The following is a 20,724-nucleotide window of genomic DNA, read 5'->3' on the forward strand; positions in this document are numbered from 1 at the left end:
CGTAAATTTGGATCGTTTTATACATAAAAAAAAATTATTACAATTTTCAGATTTTTAATGACCAAAGTCATTGATTAATTTTTAAGCCACCAAGCTGAAATGCAATACCGAAGTCCGGCCTTCGTCGAAGATTGCTTTACAAAAATTTCAATCAATTTGATTGAAAATTGAGGGTGTGACAGTGCCGCCTCAACTTTTACAAAAAGCCGGATATGACGCCATCAAAATTATTTTTATTGAAAAAAAGAAAAAAACATCCGGGGATATCATTCCCAGGAACTCTCATGTCAAATTTCATAAAGATCGGTTCAGTAGTTTGGTCTGAATCGCTCTACACACACACACGCACAGACAGACACACACACACACATACACCACGACCCTCGTCTCGCTTCCTCCTCTATGTTAAAACATTTAGTCAAAACTTGACTAAATGTAAAAAGAAGAAGAAAATAAGGCTCAACGCATAGATTTTTCTTCGATTTGTGGGTTAGCGGTTTGGGTCCCAGCCCAGCTCCAACCCTAGCTTAAATTTGGTAAATATAGTTCGAAGATTACGAATACGATCAGCACAGTGACATTCGAATGGAGAACAAGTCGCGTAAGGCGAAAATACAACATTTAGTCAAGCTGTCGAACTCAGAGAATGAAACTGAACGCAATGCAATTTTTCAGCAAGACCGTATACTCGTAGCATCGTCAGTCCACCGCTCGTGGCAAAGGCAGTGAAATTGACAAGAAGAGCGGGATAGTCAGTGAGTTGCGCTGGGAAGGATAGCACGCTTTTCTGAACCTCTCTTTGTTTTAACTTTCCGAGTGTGTTTTTAATCCAAACATATCATATCTATATATGTTTTTGGAATCAGGAACCGACAAGGAATAAGATGAAAGTGTTTTTAAATTGATTTCGAAAATTTAATTTTGATCATAATTTTTATATTTTTAATTTTCAGAGCTTGTTTTTAATCCAAATATAACATATTTATATGTTTTTGGAATCAGGAAATGATGAAGAATAAGATGAACGTAAATTTGGATCGTTTTATATATATATTTTTTTTTTAACAATTTTCAGAATTTTAATGACCAAAGTCACCAAGCTGAAATGCAATACCGAAGTCCGGCCGTCGTTGAAGATTGCTTTGCCAAAATTTCAATCAATTTGATTGAAAAATGAGGGTGTGACAGTGCCGCCTCAACTTTTACAAAAAGCCGGATATGACGTCATCAAAGACATTTATCGAAAAAATGAAAAAAAAGTCTGGGGATATCATTCCCAGAAACTCTCATGTAAAATTTCATAAAGATCGGTCCAGTAGTTTAGTCTGAATCGCTCTACACACACACACACACGCACAGACAGACAGACAGACAGACACACACACACACACATACACCACGACCCTCGTCTCGATTCCCCCCTCTATGTTAAAACATTAAGTCATAACTTGACTAAATGTAAAAACTGAAACAGATGCGCAAAGTTCAGATCTAGAGCGGTGTTCTTCGCTTGACTTGAGCCAAAATCTGTTCTTCTTCTGCCGTATAAAATCGAAGGAAAATCAAACAATTTAGGAGCACTGTGCCTTACTTGAGCAGAAAAAAACCCACCTGGCAAACGTTGATTGTCCTTCAGAGAAGAGCACGTTTCAATGTGCTTCGATCTTCCTGCGGAGATGGTCAGTAACAGTTAGTAGGTGTTGCAGACGATGCACCATGCTGAACCACGGACATCAAATTTTCTAAATCGGGTGCCGACGCGCTGTTTGTCTCTATTCACTTCCACAACAGCCGACACCCACTCCCATTTCCATTTGTTCGCGCATCCAGTGTCATCGAATCTTTGACCACGTTTTACAAAACGAGCGATCAACATTTTCACTGGTACACTGCGTTCAATGCTGTCGCGTGACCGCGAATCCAAAAGCGTGCCCGCGAATCAACAGCGAGCTATTTCACTCAAAGTTCAAGTAGCAGTGCGTGAACAAAGTTTTCGCGGGCTTTTGCGCTTAAGGCAAAAGTAACCGGTGCTTTTTTTGTGTGCCTCCCCCCTTTATTTTTTCGGCGGACACTTTCGCTTTTCCGGCGGAACAAACAAAAATTTCGGCGGAAATCCGCCGTTCGGCGGACAATTCCCATGCCTGATAAAATCAGCAGCAGCTGCACATTCCCTCCAGTTTTTGGGAGAAAAAATAATAGTTACAGTAAATTTTAACATTGCACTCTTCCAAAAGTTGAGGGGCAGTATTCTATCAGTTGTTTCTTTTTCAAGCAAAGCAGCACAAGTTAATGTCTTTAAAAACAAAACAAAAAGTAATCTTTGTGGCATATGAAATGTAAGCTACACTCGTGGAGAGCATAGTGAGGACCTTGTGAAGAATGAAAATAAACAAGTGCATTCTTTCGCTAAGATAAAAACAAATTTAAACTGCAACAATTACACTTAAGTCAAAATACCATTACATATAGTTTAATAACTTCTCTACTACAATGTCATATGGTGGCCTAGTGGTAAGGCGTCCGCCCCGTGAGCGGGAGGTCGTGGATTCGAACCCCGGCCGAGTCATACCTAAGACTTTAAAATTGGCAATCTAGTGGCTGCTCCGCCTGGCGTCTGGCATTATGGGGTTAGTGCTAGGACTGGTTGGTCCGGTGTCAGAATAATGTGACTGGGTGAGACATGAAGCCTGTGCTGCGACTTCTGTATTGTGTGCGGCGCACGTTAAATGTCAAAGCAGCACCGCCCTGATATGGCCCTTCGTGGTGGACTGAGCGTTAAGCAAGCAAACAAACAAACAAACAAACAACGTCATATTGAAATAATGGGGATGAGGACAAAATAAAACCTGGCACAGCTCTTGTTGTAAAAGAAATAATTATCAAACCCAATGTAACTTAAAGTCCAGTCAACACAATTTGCAGCAACAATTACTGAAAATAAACAAACCAGACAGAAAACGAGCATTCAGCTATGAGATTATGATATTGTAAAAACTATTTTTTTTTAAATAACTGAAAACAGTTGGGGGGGGGGGGAGGTATTTGTCTACAAAGATGGGTTCCTAATGTACTCAAGACATGACTCTGGAGTTTTGAAGCGGAAAAGATCTCTGATGCTTGGCACTTTCGAATCATCCACAATTACCAGACAGAAAAAGAACACCTTATAATCATTCACATAGAGTTCTCAAAAGACAACTGTTGACATCCAACGAAGAATAATTGAAAACTAAAAGACGAACATGCATTGCTTATGAGACGTAAAGATCTGCAAGTGCAGTGTAACCCCACCCCCTTTTAACCCCGTCCCGAGGGGGTCATTATTCTCATAATAAATAAACAGACCACCAAAATAATAAACAGCATTGCCTCAAAATAAAAACTGGATGTAAAATATGCAAAAACCAAACAACAGGCAAATACTTAAAATAGTTCAAAATTAAATTGAACCCAAAAAATGTTTAAAGAACGGGAAAAGCACTCACAACTTTACATAAGAGAGACAACACAGTTTAAACAAGGAGTCCTTAACATCAAAAGGTCAAGTCTGTAAAAAAATAATTAAAAAAATAAAATTAAATTAAAAAAAACATATGACATTCAACCATTTACTTCCCTTATAAACACAGTAAATTAAGTCAAATAAAATTACAACATGAAGAAAAAAAAAATCAAATAACCATAACTGAGAGCAAAGAATTGATTTCTGACAATGGGCAAATGACTGCTCTGAATAACAAGAAGAGCAAACGCTCGATCGAGTCACTTTCGCAGTTCTGAATATTATATGAGGCATCAGATGGACAGGAAGAAATTGCTATTCACAACACAATGAGTCACGTTCACATAAAATTTGAGCCCGGTCACTTTTATAGTTTCCGAGAAAAGCCCAACGTTAAGTTGTGTGTTGCCGAACAGAAAAGGCTAGTTATCTCCCTTGTTTTTCTGATAACGTTCGTAAAAGGCTACAGATGTAAATACTTTGATGTAAAGAATAATCCTACAAAGTTTCAATCACATCCGATGAACTTTGTCAAAGATATAAAATGTCTAATTTTTCCTTTGACGCTGACCTGTGACCTTGAAAAAGGTCAAAGGTCAACGAAACCATCGTTAAAGTGTAGAGGTCATTGGAGGTCACGACTAAACAAAATATGAGCCCGATCGCTTTGATAGTTTCCGAGAAAAGATATAAAATGTCTAATTTTTCCTTTGACGCTGACCTGTGACCTTGAAAAAGGTCAAAGGTCAACGAAACCATCGTTAAAGTGTAGAGGTCATTGGAGGTCACGACTAAACAAAATATGAGCCCGATCGCTTTGATAGTTTCCGAGAAAAGTCCAACGTTAAGGTGGTGTCTACGGACGGCCGGCCGGCCGTCGGACAGACTAACACTGACCGATTACATAGAGTCACTTTTTCTCAAGTGACTCAAAAAGGCATGAGATCATGAAACTGTATAAAAATGTTATTTTTATTTTTTAAAGCCTGCAAGCATTCCCCCTAACCTGCCCTCATAGGAATATTTTTGAAGAGAGATGCAAAATCGTGTAATCCGGGGATCTCAAGAATGATCTGTAAAGCTTTTAAAGTGACGCAAATCTGTGAATTGGCAGGATAATCACGTCTGAAATTTATTTTTTTTATGATAAAGGACATGTGCTCATGGGTTAGTGTGGAGTTTTGGTGGTGGATGTGTGTTTGTGAGGAGTGCGGGGGGGGGACCTGGGGGTGTATGGGTGATGGGGGCTTTATAGTTCAGGAGAGGTGGACGGTCAAGTCCCGAACAGAAGGAAAGGGGCCTAAGTCAAGACATCTGCCAGGAAATTTGGGAAAATACAATGCCGAATAGGGATACAGACATTTTTAGTACCAAATACATATTGCAACTGATAAAACTTGAAATTACAGTGATGATGATAATTAAAGAAAGAAAGAAAGAACAGAATCAAAACAAAACAACAAATTTAACAGTAACCTGCCATACACCCAAGCCTGAACAATTATTCTTCATGCTAAAATTATACTTACAAAAATAAACTAAAATAAAACTGTTTCTGATAGTTTTAAATGGTAATGCTGGTAATATTTAAATCTGTTCTGGCTTCCCTAATCTTACCCCTACGCTCTGAAAAAAATGTCACGACAGGCTTGACATTAAATTTGTAGGACAGCTGAAATACCACAATAAAGCCCCACACATGACAGTCTGGTTGGGGTCGGCCCGCTATTGCGCGGGCCGCTATTGCGCGGAGCCGCTATTGCGCGAATCTTTAGGGTTAGGGTTAGGGTTAGGGTAAGGGTTAGATTCGCGCAATAGCGGCCCCGCGCAATAGCGGACCCGCGCAATAGCGGCCCAGCCCCGTCTGGTTCATCATTAAAAACAACTCCCTAAAACACTTGTAATAAATTCATATCATATGCATTTCTTGTATGTGCTTGAAATAATTTTTTCTCCACTTTTTTCTGTTGAAACTGATAGTACTTTGAATAAAACATTATTTAAAGGTCAAGTATAACTTGATAAATTTCTGTAATTGTGTTCCTTTTTTTCTTCATTTATGTACTGTTGGCAGCATGTCCTCTCTAAAATAAATATGATGATCATTATTAGAATAAAAAAATGTATATCTAAAAATAACTGGATGTGAAATTTATTCATGTTTTCTTCTTCTCAGTGTTACACAGATAGGCACAAGTTTATAAGTATTCTATCACCAATAAAGCCTAAGTGTAGAATAAACTAAAGAGAGACAGCTTTCATTTTTGAAATGTCTCCAGTATGTCCCAAACTAAGTCAAAATATAAGCAGCAACAAAAAACCACAACAAAACAAAGGAACAACAAAAAGCCGTAGCCCCAAAAGCAAGTGTACAAAAAAAGCAAGAAAAGCTGGAATACAATGCAGGACATTTTTCACATGAAAATAGCAAAATACACACATGATACATTCAAAATAAATTGCACAATATATAAACATATATTTCAAGGCTTAGATACAGAGAAACAAAACTACACTGGTACCTGTGAATGACAGCTAAGACACAGGACACCCTTGGGGCAAGATAAAAGTGTCCCTACATTTCAGGTGGCCTTCCATGACAGGTTATTGCTTTAGTGCAGGGAAAGGGACAACAGGTGTCCTTAACTTGGAGGTACAATGTTCTCTCATGGGAGGGGCCTCACATCGCAGGTACCACTGAACTAGAACGTAATTCTTATTTGCAGAGAAGAAATAGGAAACCTTGAAAAATAGCTAAAGTCCAAGAGGTCAACAGTTGAACAAGATACACAACTCTACACCCAAAACCAAAGATTCTCTACAATTGTAAGATGGCTGCCACACATCTACCAAGTTCACAATATAGAAGTAGGGAAAAGACAGCCAACATCAGAAGTAATATGCTTTGTGTAAAGAAAGGAGGAAAACAGAATACTGAAAAATAGGAAATCATTAATATACATAACACTATCAGCTAACTAAAATCTTCAACTCTGGTCACAATACCCAATATTAGAAAGCATACAAAATAACCCAGAAGAAAACACACACCAGAGAAACCAACTAACACTTAATAACACATAAGCTTAACAGCACAGCAAAGAACATTATCCACAAAATCTCACAAGAAACGAGACAACACACAGCGCATGGAAGAAACCACCACCACCACTTTCACGACACGATGACAAGGGAGGGAACTGGTGCTGAACAAGGGGCACAAAGGGAGACAAACAAAGCAGTGAGGATTAGTGTAGGGCATACATACAGGCGTTGGGGCCCCTCTGCTGGCTCACACAGGTAATTCTCGGTGTGTACCTCCAGACTAGAAAAAGGAGAAAGGAGACACAGGCACGTGCTGTTAGCAATCGGCAGATCGAGCTCACTGTGGAAATGGAAAGAACGGTGTACACTGCCAGCAAACAAACACTGATAACTCAGAAAAATAAAGACGGTGGGAAAATTGCTGCAATAAACGAATAAATAAATAAATAAAATAAAATAAATAAATATTGAAAATAATGAAGAAATGACTGAATGAGAAATAAACAATTGATATCAATTGATAAAAAGAAACACGAAATAATCCAAATAAATGAGTACACAAAAAGAAAAGAATGGTATCCCCATTCTTTTGCAGATTATTTGCCTAAGAAACACACAGTCCTGGGTCTAGCAATACAATAAATAAATAAATAACATGGTTTTTTTTAAATAACATAAATAAATACATTAAAAAAATAAAAAATAAAAATAAAAAATTAAATAAAAAATTTAAAGAAAACGCAAAGTAGCAGTCGTTCTTTATGCAGTGATGCAGTCCTAGAAAATCCTACCTCAGAGTCTGGTTTCTGGGAACTAAACGATAACCAGACATATCTCACAGCATCTACAGTGCAAAAACCATCCCAACACCTTGTCTTGTTTCTCTCTCATAGTCAGTCCAACAAAACATTACTCAGACAATTTATTTAAAGACGAGAACAAAACAAAACAAATCAAAACAAAACTGAGCCCGCTCCTGTATTGGAGAAACACACACGTGACAAAAACACATATGTTACGCCCGCCCCCTTTCTTCTACCCCCCAAATATTTTTCTAAAATATATTAAAAAAAAGTCCCCAAAAACATCAATCTCTCTGGCAGAACTGTACCACAGCACCACCAAAGAGAATATTCATCAAGACAAAACTTTCTTGCAACAGCATAAATTGTTTTGCTTTGCGCAAAATAAATTTCCAACGTACATAGCTGTGACCGAAAAAACAAACAAATTTGCAGTTTCAGGCTATCAAACACATCTTGTAAGACATTGCTAAATTAGTGTATCTTATTTGAAAGGATTGAAAGTTAAACATCTCCATGAGCACAATTCCTATATAATAATGAAGTCCTTGCAATGACTGAATTATTTCTGAAGTGCTCTTTAGAAAGAGAATGTTACAAACTACTTGATATAATCACAAGCATGCACAAATGCAATTGCACAAGCACTATAAAAGTCTCTTTCCATACTTTATACTTTTCTTTTATCAAACAATTTAAAGAGCAGAGAGACGGTATAAGAAAGTCTGACTCTAGTATCAATTCAAATGCCTTATCTTGGTATTTTCCCCCTACTTTTCTATTTGAAAGGGAAATATTTCCCTTTTCATTTTTAAGGTGAAGATGATTTTAGTCTTGCTGGAATCCTTTCATTCAAAAACAAATTAAGTCATAACAAGTTCAGAAACACAGACACACAGACACACACACAGTCATCACACACATCACATCACACTCAAAGACAGGCACATGCACGTATAAACTCGCATGGGCAAAGGCCCATGAACTGCACACACGCTCAGATAAACAAATGGACAAAAACTGACTATTTTCTTTGGATATTCTGCCAAAGCTTCTGCCGGTAAGATTTTGCTCAGAAACCAAAGAAAGAAAGCGAAAAGGGGAGAAAGAGAGGATGAATATGAAGGAATTTCTGACATAGTACAAACATTTTGTATCTGTGCAAGATCATCAAAGAAAGGATTTTCTGCTTGGGACAACAAAGCAGTTTCTTATCAACTTCTTTACAAAGCATGATGCACAACCTTCAAGACAAGCCTCCCTTGGATGCTGCCAGGGTACTTTTCCACCCCTAATTTCATTTTAAAATGTCACAACATGCTGCAAATACCTGTAAACGGTAGTTATAACAGCTGTATTGGGTATGAAGTAAAGGAGAAGTAGTTAATTCACTACATGCACAACATCTATCTATAAACTAGTGAAGGTGAATGCTGACAGTGCACATGCAGTGTGCAAGATGACAGACACACTGAAGACTGAAAGATAACATCATAAATATTATTAGGCACTAACAGTCAAGTGCCCTGCATGACAGAAAAAGAAAAAAATTGCCAGCCAAGAGTACGACAAAAATCGCCTACGACAGCACTCTGCACTGAACGTAAAAGATGCAGTAGTGTTCAATTTGAGTCCAAAAAGATCCTGGTACACAAATGAGACAAAACTCCTTGTCTTTATCTTTCACAATCTAGTCTGGTTAGACCTGAGCTTTTTCTTCTTATTTAGGCATAAGGATAAAACAAATTTTAAAAAAATAAATAAATAAACACAGACAAATAAAAAATAAATAAATAAAAAAAAATACCCAACTAACTGAAGGACTAAATATCTAACTAACTAAATCAATTAAACCTGCAGACACACTTTGTCTCTCATCTATAAACATGTAATATTTTGTGCCAAAAAACAACTGAGCTTAATTGACAAGGTAAAGGGGGTAGGTCCCTTTTGAGTAAGCGCAATTGCAGTGCATGACTCAGACTTTTCTTTCTCTCTGTGTGTTGCAGTTTTGTTTTGAGACAACTTCCTTTTTTATTTTGATCTCTATTTTTATTTTTCATTCGTATAATCGTTTATACTGTTGGTAAGAGTTCTCTACTTACATGTCGTTCCTTTTTCCCTCGTTTGTTTGATCTTTTTTTATTTATTTTTTATAAATCAATCACACTAAAAACAAAATCTGAAAGACAAATACAAATTTCTTTGATGCTGCTTCAGGGTTTGAATTAAGTTAACACATCTCAAAAAAGCAATCTGATTTTATGAAAAACTTTACGACAGGGAATATGTCACCGTCACAACTTTGTTCCAGGCTCAGAGGAGCTGCTGACTTAAATCCCCCCTCCCTTGTTTACCCCCTTCCTTCAACTCTCTCTCCCTCTCTCCCCTCAATCCTCTTCCACCCAAAGCAGAGAGAGAGAGAGATACATTAGAACCCCCCTTTTAAGACCCCCAATTTTGGGTGGGGATGTAGCTCAGTCGGTAGCGCGCTGGATTTGTATCCAATTGGCCGCTGTCAGCGTGAGTTCGTCCCCACATTCGGTGAGAGATTTATTTCTCAGAGTCAACTTTGTGTGCAGACTCTCCTCGGTGTCCGAACACCCCCCGTGTGTACACGCAAGCACAAGACCAAGTGCGCACGAAAAAGATCCTGTAATCCATGTCAGAGTTCGGTGGGTTATAGAAACACAAAAATACCCAGCATGCTTCCTCCGAAAACGGCGTATGGCTGCCTAAATGGCGGGGTAAAAAACGGTCATACACGTAAAATTCCACTCGTGCAAAAAACACAAGTGTACATGGGAGTTTCAGCCCACGAACGCAGAAGAAGAAGAAGAAGAAGAAGAAGAAGACCCCCAACTTAAGACTTGCTCCCTGGTAAGACCCTGTTTTCAAAGACTTTTTCTTCATGACCTGTGTAAATTCACCCCCATTTTATTAAGACTCCCTCCTTTTTAAGACCTGATTTTCTCAGCTTTTTGGAGGTCTTAAAAGGGGGGTTCCACTGTACCAACAATTAATCTCTGTCAACTCCACCTCCTCTCCTCCTTCCCTCAATCTCCCACCACCAAGAGAGAGTGAGAGATACAAGAACATCACAACTAACGTATAAGGTATTCATGGAGCAAAATGCTAATAAACAGGCAGGCAACCCTCAATTCCCTTACATTCTTAATATATATATTTATATATACACTTAAAAAAAAATTAAAAAAATGTAAAAAAATAAAGCAAACAGAAAAATTACAAAAACAGAAGAAAAAAAACGTATTGCAGTTGCATAGCAGACAGATTAAAATGCATAACAGACTCCTAAACTCCTATCCTCACTATTGACAAACAAATCGGCGCAACAAAACTCTCTCTCGCTACAGTCGAGGTTAGCAAGAAAATGTACACACAGTTTACAAAGCATGATGCACAACCTTCAAGACAACCCTTCCCCTGGACGCTGCCAGGGTACTTTTCCACCCCTAAACGAACTGACTCTCAGGTGCGCGTGTAGGAAATACCTGCTACTGGACAGGTAGTCGCCAATCTTCTCCTGGTTATTCCACAACAGCCGATGGAGGGCGAGAACGTTAGCGTCGTTGATGAACGAGAGATTGTGGTTGCCGGCGTCCAGAGTCTCACAGTCGGAGGCTATTTCCGTGAAAAATCTGCCAGCATAGAAACATTAGTATTTGCCGAGACTATAGTGTGAGGCCTGATTAGTCGAAATCTGTCAACCAAAACGGGTAAACCTGGTCTCTGCCAAGCATGCAAACAGTGAACCTAATATTTGCATAAACCTAATATTTTTTTGAGCATGTGCACGTTTGCAAATCAAACACATCATATCTATTATAAACATAAGTATTAATGAATTAGATTGAAAAATAGGGCGGGGATGTAGCTCAGTCGGTAGCGCGCTGGATTTGTATCCAGTTGGCCGCTGTCAGCGTGAGTTCGTCCCCACGTTCGGCGAGAGATTTATTTCTCAGAGTCAACTTTGTGTGCAGACTCTCCTCGGTGTCCGAACACCCCTGTGTGTACACGCAAGCACAAGACCAAGTGCGCACGAAAAAGATCCTGTAATCCATGTCAGAGTTCGGTGGGTTATAGAAACACGGAAATACCCAGCATGCTTCCTCCGAAAACGGCGTATGGCTGCCTAAATGGCGGGGTAAAAAACGGTCATACACGTAAAATTCCACTCGTGCAAAAAAAACACCATGAGTGCACGTGGGAGTTTCAGCCCACGAACGCAGAAGAAGAAGAAGATTGAAAAATGTGGTCGCAAAGTGCAGCCTCAATTTTGTCTAAACTGACAGATATAACGTCATCGAAGACATCTATAAAAAAATTTTAAAAAGGAAATTAATAACATGTGGAGATGTTATCTGGAACAATTCATATGTTAAGTTTCATGAAGATCTTTGCGAGTGTTTTTTGGGAAACGCTGTACCTGCACTTACACATACAGTAGAACCTCCCTATTAAGACCTCCCAAAATCTGATAAAAACAGGTCTTAATAGGGAGGGGTCTTAATAGGGAGGCTGAAAAAGAGAGAGGACAGACAGCTAGTGTAAAATGTAAATAAAACTCCTTAATGATGTTTCAGTTCTTTTTTAATGCCACGATTGCCAGCTCAACACATCATTGCATTTGCACAGTTTTCTTGCTTGTTTAATCAAGCCACGTAACTACTCGTGGGTTAAGGTTTGAAATAAACAAACTGAGGTCGAACGAAAGCAGCGGTCCCAAAACATGCACATCGATGTCGATACCAGCTACTAATCATAGTCATACGATACCCAGCAACGATTTGGTTGAAAAAGAAAAGTGTCCCAAACGCAAGGAACAAAACGAATAAGAACCGCGGCAGTGTGTTGAAACTGATGTAAAATTGTAGCCAAAAGCGTCAGTTTTCACGATGAAACTTGACTCACTCATTCAACTTGGGGACAACTGCACTACGGACTGTCCACAGAGTTGAGTAATTTAGGACACGTACTCCACTACTCGCCTTCAAACTTCACTGACGGGATTCTGAGAATTTATTGATTCAAACGAACGCCGCGTGGTTGTATATCGCGTCATTCGGTCACGGATCGGGGAAAACCAAGAACAATTCCAGATTTCAAAACCCATGTTCGTCGGCCGCCATTGTTAGCTAGACCGAAAATGTTACACACGCTTTGCATACGTACATCGCAAAATGACATGACGTCACCACAACTTTCGGTTTTGGTTCGATGATCGGATTGCTTTCATAACGTTTCTGTAACTTTGCGTGTTTAAAAGGTAGGAGTTCCTGCACAGTTCTTTGCTAAATGAAACAGACATCTGGCCAATGACCTTTATCTATTCAAAATAAAGTACAGTCGCGAATATGTCAACAGGGGAAATAACGCTTGCGGAGAATGGAGCCTATTTGAGCAGACGACATCGCAGTTGCGATGTGCTCGTCAACTGTTTGCTCAATTTCCAAAACAATATCAAGGTTTGCACAGTTTTGAACTTCTTCTTGGGAATAACAAAGTCGCATTTGACCATGATTTGTCAGTCGTATGTCGGGTTAAGGAGGTAGTCGTAGTACAGAGGATGTAAACAGAGTAAAAAGGATCGGTCATGAAATTTAAAGTCCTAACTTAGAGGAAGTCGTAATAAGGAAGGTCTTAATAGGGAGGCTCTACTGTACTGTACATCCTCTTACACATACTGTACATCCTCATCTTTCATTTGAGTGGTTCTTCTCCTCTTTCTGTGTTTAAATTTGACTTTCAGCACATCAGTGATACTTACAACCCTCTTCTATTCCACTACAAGAGTTTTCAATCCTCATCCTCCCCCCTTCACAGCAAAAACGATTGACCTACCTGCGTCCGTTCTCAAAGTTGGCCTTGAGGAAGTCGTTGAAGGCCATCATGTGCATCTCCTTGGTGAAGAGCAGGTGGTTGGCGATGTTCTGCATGATCTTGCACATCAGAGTCAGGCCCCGCTTCATACGTGGCGTCGGCTCTTTCTCCACGATGCCCGACTCGTACGGTGACACTGAAAGTGAAAAAGCGGAGAGGGGTGAGCACAGACAGTATACACAAGTTCAGCAGATGTGCAGAAACATGAATTATTATTGTCATGCAAAACAGTCTTTATAATACAGTATGTGTGAAATAATCTGGTAGTCATTTCTTGTGTGTGAGCTCAGAGTAGATTTTTTTTTCAAGTTTCCTTTTATGAAGATAGGGTTTTATGAATTTTCTTCTCTTATTCTTTTATAATTATTAATTAATGACCTATATGTGCTGATGGCCAATTTAATTTCCTTTGTTGGATCAATAAAATGTAAAAAAAAAAAAAAAAAAAAAAAAAAAAAAATGAGTAGAACGTTATTAAAGGTATACTGTCCTAAATTTTATTTTTTTCCTTATTCTTTCTCCCACACACTCACACCCATGCACGCACGTGCAGACAACGATTCTGTTCACAAATTCATGGTAGATTGAGTTTTCTTACAGTCCAGTGAAAATGTCTAAATCATTGGACTTAAAAAAAAACACAACTTTGTAACATCAATCTAAAACTGTGTTTCGCCATAGTCATGTAATCTCGGCTGCACTACAAATACAGGAACAGTTAAAAACTATATATACAAAACATATGTTGAAAAAATGATTAAGAAAAAGCTAAGAATATTATTCCAACAATACATTCCAAACAATGTATGTAATTAACATTTACTGGTTACAGGTGTGTTTTCTTTTTATTACAATTAATGTTATTTTGTAAGTCATCTATGACTTATAATTCATAAGAAGAAGTTAAAACCAGACTGGATATATTTAGTTGTTTAGATCATAAGAAGAATGTTTATTTGTCAATTGTAGTGAAAAACACCTGTCATTTACAATACAATTTCTCAATCAAATAAAAAAACACAACCCTAACAACAAACGTATTTCTGTAATTCTTACAAATAGAGAATAGTTAGTACTAAAGCTATTCACAACAACAACCTTACAACGTAAGCATTGCAAAAAGGCGAGAAAGTATTAGTTTCAGCAACAAACTGCAAAGATACTAAATATCATACAGTCTCCTGTACCAAATAACCAAATTAGACAAAGTACATGTAAATGTAGAAAATCAAAAGAAAACTACAAAGTGGTTACTCTGCCTACATGTGAGAGAAGAAGAAGCTGTAAAAAGCATGCTGTAGTGGTTAAAAAGGACTGGGTGGCCGAGTGGTAACGCACTTGCGCTCGGAAGCGAGAGGTTGCGAGTTCGACCCTGGGTCAGGGCGTTAGCAATTTTCTCCCCCCTTTCCTAACCTAGGTGGTGGGTTCAAGTGCTAGTCTTTCGGATGAGACGAAAAACCGAGGTCCCTTCGTGTACACTACATTGGGGTGTGCACGTTAAAGATCCCACGATTGACAAAAGGGTCTTTCCTGGCAAAATTGTATAGGCATAGATAAAAAATGTCCACCAAAATACCCGTGTGACTTGGAATAATAGGACGTGAAAAGTAGGATATGCGCCGAAATGGCTGCGATCTGCTGCCCGATGTGAATGCGTGATGTATTGTGTAAAAAATTCCATCTCACACGGCATAAATAGATCCCTGCGCCTTGAGTCCGAGTCTGGAGATACGCGCGCGATATCTTCTTCTTCTTCTTCTGCGTTCGTGGGCTGAAACTCCCATGTACACTCGTGTGGGTTTTTTTGCACGAGTGGAATTTTACGTGTATGACCGTTTTTTACCCCGCCATTTAGGCAGCCATACGCCGTTTTCGGAGGAAACGCGCGCGATATAAGACTTCATATATATAAAAAAAAGAAGATATTTTTGAGTTACATGTACAGACAAATAGTCTTGGTATGAGTGTGGAGGAATGTGATGTGATTGTGTAGAGGGGTGGGGTAAAAGGGAATAAAAGGAGGGGGTAGGGGGGGGGGGGGGGGGGAGGCAGTAAAAGTAGAGAGAAGGAAGAAGAAATATTGACACATTTTTGTTCCCGATCTACTTGTTCAAATGGAGAAAAAAATCCTCATGTCACACATCTTACAACATTTTGGGGGGTCACAGGGGCTGTATATTTTAAATCATATTTGAAGCAGCTAAAATATGGAAACCTAACCAAGAAACTAAAACAAATAAAAAGAGGAGGGGCGGGCGGGGAGAGAAATGAAGGACAACTGAATCACACATTACACACACACAAAAAAGTATCACTTGGGTTGATATTCATCTTCTTTTCTAAGAGTGGCTATTTTCAAACATAACGTATGACACAAATATCATTATACATAGGAAATGGTCAACTAGTGATTTGTTGCTTCTGCTGCAACAGAAATGGATAAGAGTACGCATTCAAAACTCCCTCTTGAATTCGTTATCAAGCTCAGGCCAGCCATCGCCTCCCGGCTCATTCAAATAACAATTGAATCGTTGTACTTGTATGATTGTTAGGAAATGGTCAACTAGTGATTTGTTGCTTCTGCTGCAACAGAAATGGATAAGAGTACGCATTCAAAACTCCCTCTTGAATTCGTTATCAAGCTCAGGCCAGCCATCGCCTCCCGGCTCATTCAAATAACAATTGAATCGTTGTACTTGTATGATTGTTTTAGTATCAATAGGCAAGAATGCTTCCTGAAATGAAAAGAGTATGAGGGACGGCGATTAACTGAGGAAGAAGTATCTGAAGTTTAAGGAAGCCACCAACATGCAAGCATAAAAACCACACCATAACCAGAAACGACACTGGAAACACGGGTGGAAGGGTGGAAAGACCGCACAACAGTCAACTGAACACACCAACAACTTAGGACACACTGACTCTATTAAAGAATACAGCGGAACTCCCCTTTTAAATCCTCAAAACATCTGAGCAAAGCAGGTTTCAAATGGGGGGAGTCTGAAAATGGGGGTACATTTACACTGGTTAAGAGCAAACAATTTGAGAAAAAAGGCCGGGTCTTCACCCCTTCACTGCCCAGCACGTACTAGGTACGTGGTCATGATTGGTTTGTCATACGCCCATACACATACTAGGTACGTGGCATGGCATTTACATCAGCACTTTTCAGGACATTTGTGAAAACTAAATGGGAGGTAACCACTGTCCAACTTCTTGTAGGGGTTTTGAACACAGTTCTTTCCCATTGACCGTTCGTAGACCTGTTTCCAAATGATACAGTGTTCTGGAAGCTCTACAAGAAGTGATTTATGGATTACCACACAGAAGAATACTGTTATGGGCTGTTTGACACCAGTTTTAGCTGTGTTTTCTGCGGTTTTACATGCTGCAGTGTGTGTGTGAAAGTTTGGAAACTGTAATTTTTGACAAAAATGGTCATTATATCTAACAATCACAAACAAAGTCCAATGATCATGTTATCACATAATAGCCAAGGGTGTAAGCAAACCACATGCCAAAGATCTAAGAGATATCTCAATAAATGATTGAGCAGTGAACAGATTAGTGAACCTACCGAAGAAAGCAAAATTTGCCCTGGCGCACAGCAATACAAAATGCTGTTACGCTGTGGCAGTGAAGGGGTTAAAAGGGAAGGAGTTTTTAAAAAAAAATTTTTAAAGGAGTTCCACTGTAGACGTTCCCAGGAAATCACTCTCTTGGAGTTATCATGGGCTGAGGAAGAGTTGCACCCCTTAAAAATTAGACAAATATTGCGACTGATAATTATGTTTAGTCATCGATCATGCTCTGATGTACATTTTTTTGCTGTAACATATTACATTATTATGTTTTGGAATACTTGCCTCATTTTTAAGGGGAGCAACTCTACAATATCCACACCCCTACCCCCATCCCTTCCCCCCCAAAAGTTACTTTCAGAAAACCTCCATTTACATACTTGTTCTACTGAAAGTGAAAGGGTAAAATTCAGGATCAAATTACTGGAGCGCTCTTCCCCAAATGAGTTTTGCTTGTATGAATCTACAATGAAGAATTTCTTTGAAAGCTATCCCTAAAAGAATTTTGCAGGATATTTTTGTACGAATTTTTCCAAAAAAATGTACACAACAGAAACAGAACACTCAAAACAGGTGAATTTACACACACATAAAAACCAAGACCACACTTTACAAACCATTGCTAAAACTCATGCAAACCAAATCTAGCAGAACTTAGAATACAATAACAAAACAAATAAATAAGATGAATAAATGAATGAATGAAAGAATAACAAGAAAAAAGAATAGCAAAAAAATGCCTACACAGTCTTCATGTATAAAATATTGAAAAATAAGAAAAACCTCCTCACGTCAAATTTACAAAAGCTAAACCAAGAGAGTAAAACAAACTGGTGTTGCACACATTCAAAGCTTTATAAAAAGTCAAAATCTGGTTACACTTTAACCCTTTTGGCCCCATCTGTTTTACTTTTGGATATCTAGCAAACTTTTGTATAATACTACGCATCCAGCACTACACAATCTCAGTTGCAATCTTCACCAGCTTAAATCTTTTGAACCAGTGGACCATCTGACTAATTGCTTTTGTTTATTTTAGATAAAGGTCAAAGCAGCATTCTTTCATTTGACAATTAAATCAAGTCACATGAGAGTGGAGGAACGCTTTCGCTAAACTATAAAGGTAGTAAAATGTTGGAACTGAAAACTGATGAACCTGAAAACTGTTGGAACTGTAAACTGATGGAATTTTAAACTGTTGGAATTGAGCAACATGCAACTTTTCTTCTGGACTAACTGAGGACAACTTTGAATGGAGCCACGGTAAAATCACTGATTTCAGAGCACAAATGGATACTCAGGCCCTTTTAACATTAGCCCTTTTAAAACAGAACCTGAAGCAAAATGAAAAACTTCTCAGACTTCACAAGTCAACTGCTGAACACCCACACTACACACCCATATGCAACTCAATACCAGAAGAAACAAAGAAACAGTCACTACACACCAAACATTTAAAAGAGAGAAAGAGATTAACATCAGACAGTATCCATACCTCACACACAAACACAAAACCCACAAAAATAGTACAAAGATGGGGCTGAAAACCCAAACCAGCCAATGAAATACCTATAGCTGGATTGATGAAGCGTAAGAATATCACTGTGCCGATAACGGTCCACACTGCTTCTGCGCTACTTTGTTGGAATCGCTGCGTCACCACCTGGTACAGGCAGTGACACATGCTGCGGAGCTTTGGCGGAAACCTGGAGAAAGGCCAACAAAGTTAAGCTTTTTGGGAAGGATTTTAAAGTCGTTCATTCTGTGCCTAGCGCTGGGGTACACAAAGCCAAAACTGGGTCCCAAGCAACTCGGTGGCAACCAGCTGCGGGGTCAGATTGGTTGAAAGCGATATTTGTTTGTGACTTCAACCAGTCCGACCCCTGACCGCTAGCTCCCACCCAGCTGGTACCTATCTCGTGCACATCGGCCCCCAGTCACCAATCCTTGCAACAGTGGAAAGTCACAGATCTATACTATGCAGTGTCAGTGACAGCAGGTATAGCGCAGATGATACAGAACATCTCTCTGTTGTACATCTCTCTCCAAACGGTGTTGACCTATGAGGTGAACTGATTTGTCCTAATTGTGTACAGTGGTACTTGCGATGAAAGGACACCCTTTGGAGGAGTCCAAAGTGTCCCTACATTACAGGTGGCCTATCATATGACAGGTTGGTCAAGTTGATGGATAAAGGGACAACAATAGGACTACAGAAAGTGTCTCTTACTGTGAGATGACCTCTCATCGGAGGGTCCTCACATCACAGGTACCACTGTACTTTTGTTAGAAACAGATGAAACAGCAACTCTGATTGGTTACCTGATTGGATACAAATGAGATTAATTTCGCGAACCTAAGTCATGGAGAAACAGAATTGCCATTTTTCTCACTATCTGAAAAATATACGAAAATCCCTAAGGCCCCAAAAAAAATTTGTCTGTTTCTGGTAACATGGCTAAAAAAAATAGGGTCGGTAGGTAGGGATTTTTTTTTATTTTTGTTTTTTTTTACCCCAAATGTAGACCAATAAAACTAACTTTAAAAATCGCGCAAAGAGACTGGATTCACTATACATAGAGACAAGACACTCAACACATTTACAAATCGTCAGTGGACTTTCGTTTTCACATGTTTTTGTTGTTCATTTTCTCACCCTGTCCTGGAAAAAAAAAGTTTAGGGTCGGCGCCGAAATTTAGGGTCGGTCGGGTGACCAGAAACAGACAATTTTTTGTTGTTGGCCTAAGCACGCATAATTCGCAAAAACTAAGCAGCAAGTTATCATTTCCTAGCACGAAAAGGCATGAAATCCTAACAAATGTAGCAAACACATGACAAAACTGAAACAAAGTCCACTGTTTGAATGATATGAAGCATTTTTAAACTACCTCTGGCAGACTGGAAAAATGGAAAAGTGTACCTGAAAGAAAACAAGTCGCGTAAGGCGAAAATACATTTAGTCAAGCTCAGTCGAACTCACAGAATGAAACTGAACGCATTGCATTTTTTTCGCAAGACCGTACACTCGTAGCATCGTCTGTCCACCGCTCGTGGCAAAGGCAGTGAAATTAACAATCCAGAAAAGCGCGGTAGCGGTTGCGCTGAGGAGGATCGCCCGCTTTTCTATATCTCTATTCTTTTTAACTTTCTTAACTTTCTTTTTTAATCCAAACATATCATATCTATATGTTTTTGGAATCAGGAACGGACAAGGAATAAGATAACATTATTTTTAAATCAATTTCGAAAATTTAATTTTAATCATAATTTTTATATTTTTAATTTTCAGAGCTTGTTTTTAATCCGAATATAACATAATTATATGTTTTTGGAATCAGAAAATGATGAACAATACAATAAACGTATTTTTGGATCGTTTGATAAAAAAATAATTTTAATTACAATTTTCAGATTTTTAATTACCAAAGTCATTAATTAAATTTTAAGCCTCCAAGCTGAAATGCAATACCAAAGTCCGGCCTTCGTCGAAGATTGCTTTGCCAAAATTTCAATCAATTTTATTGAAATATGAGGGTGTGACAGTGCCGCCTCAACTTTTACAAAATGCCGGATATGACGTCATCAAAGACATTTATCGAAAAAAACAAACAACGTCCGGGGATATCATTCCCAGGAACTCTCATGTCAAATTTCATAAAGATCGGTCCAGTAGTTTAGTCTGAATCGCTCTACACACACACACAGACAGACAGACACACACACACACAAACACCACGACCCTCGTCTTGATTCCCCCCTCTATGTTAAAACATTTAGTCAAAACTTGACTAAATGTAAAAAAGAGGTTACAAAATTAAATGCACCCGCTTTGGAGACACACAGAGACAACACACCACACACAAAACACAGAAAAACACGCACAAAAAC

At 38.8% G+C, this 20,724-nt stretch overlaps 1 protein-coding gene across 1 annotated transcript in view; it reads right to left on the bottom strand.

Annotated features, from left to right (window-relative positions):
- Window positions 1-20,724, bottom strand: part of LOC138975523 (neurofibromin-like) — a 126,944-nt gene that overhangs the window by 53,001 nt on the left and 53,219 nt on the right. The window contains exons 33-36 of the mRNA XM_070348230.1: window positions 18,405-18,541; window positions 13,216-13,390; window positions 10,866-11,012; window positions 6,771-6,827 (exon numbers count right to left, since the gene is read on the bottom strand). Of these exons, the coding sequence (XP_070204331.1) occupies window positions 6,771-6,827; window positions 10,866-11,012; window positions 13,216-13,390; window positions 18,405-18,541 (516 nt within the window). The remainder of the gene's footprint in view (window positions 1-6,770; window positions 6,828-10,865; window positions 11,013-13,215; window positions 13,391-18,404; window positions 18,542-20,724) is intronic.

This window comes from Littorina saxatilis, linkage group LG9 (genome assembly GCF_037325665.1).
Source record: "Littorina saxatilis isolate snail1 linkage group LG9, US_GU_Lsax_2.0, whole genome shotgun sequence".
Lineage (NCBI taxonomy): Eukaryota > Metazoa > Mollusca > Gastropoda > Littorinimorpha > Littorinidae > Littorina > Littorina saxatilis.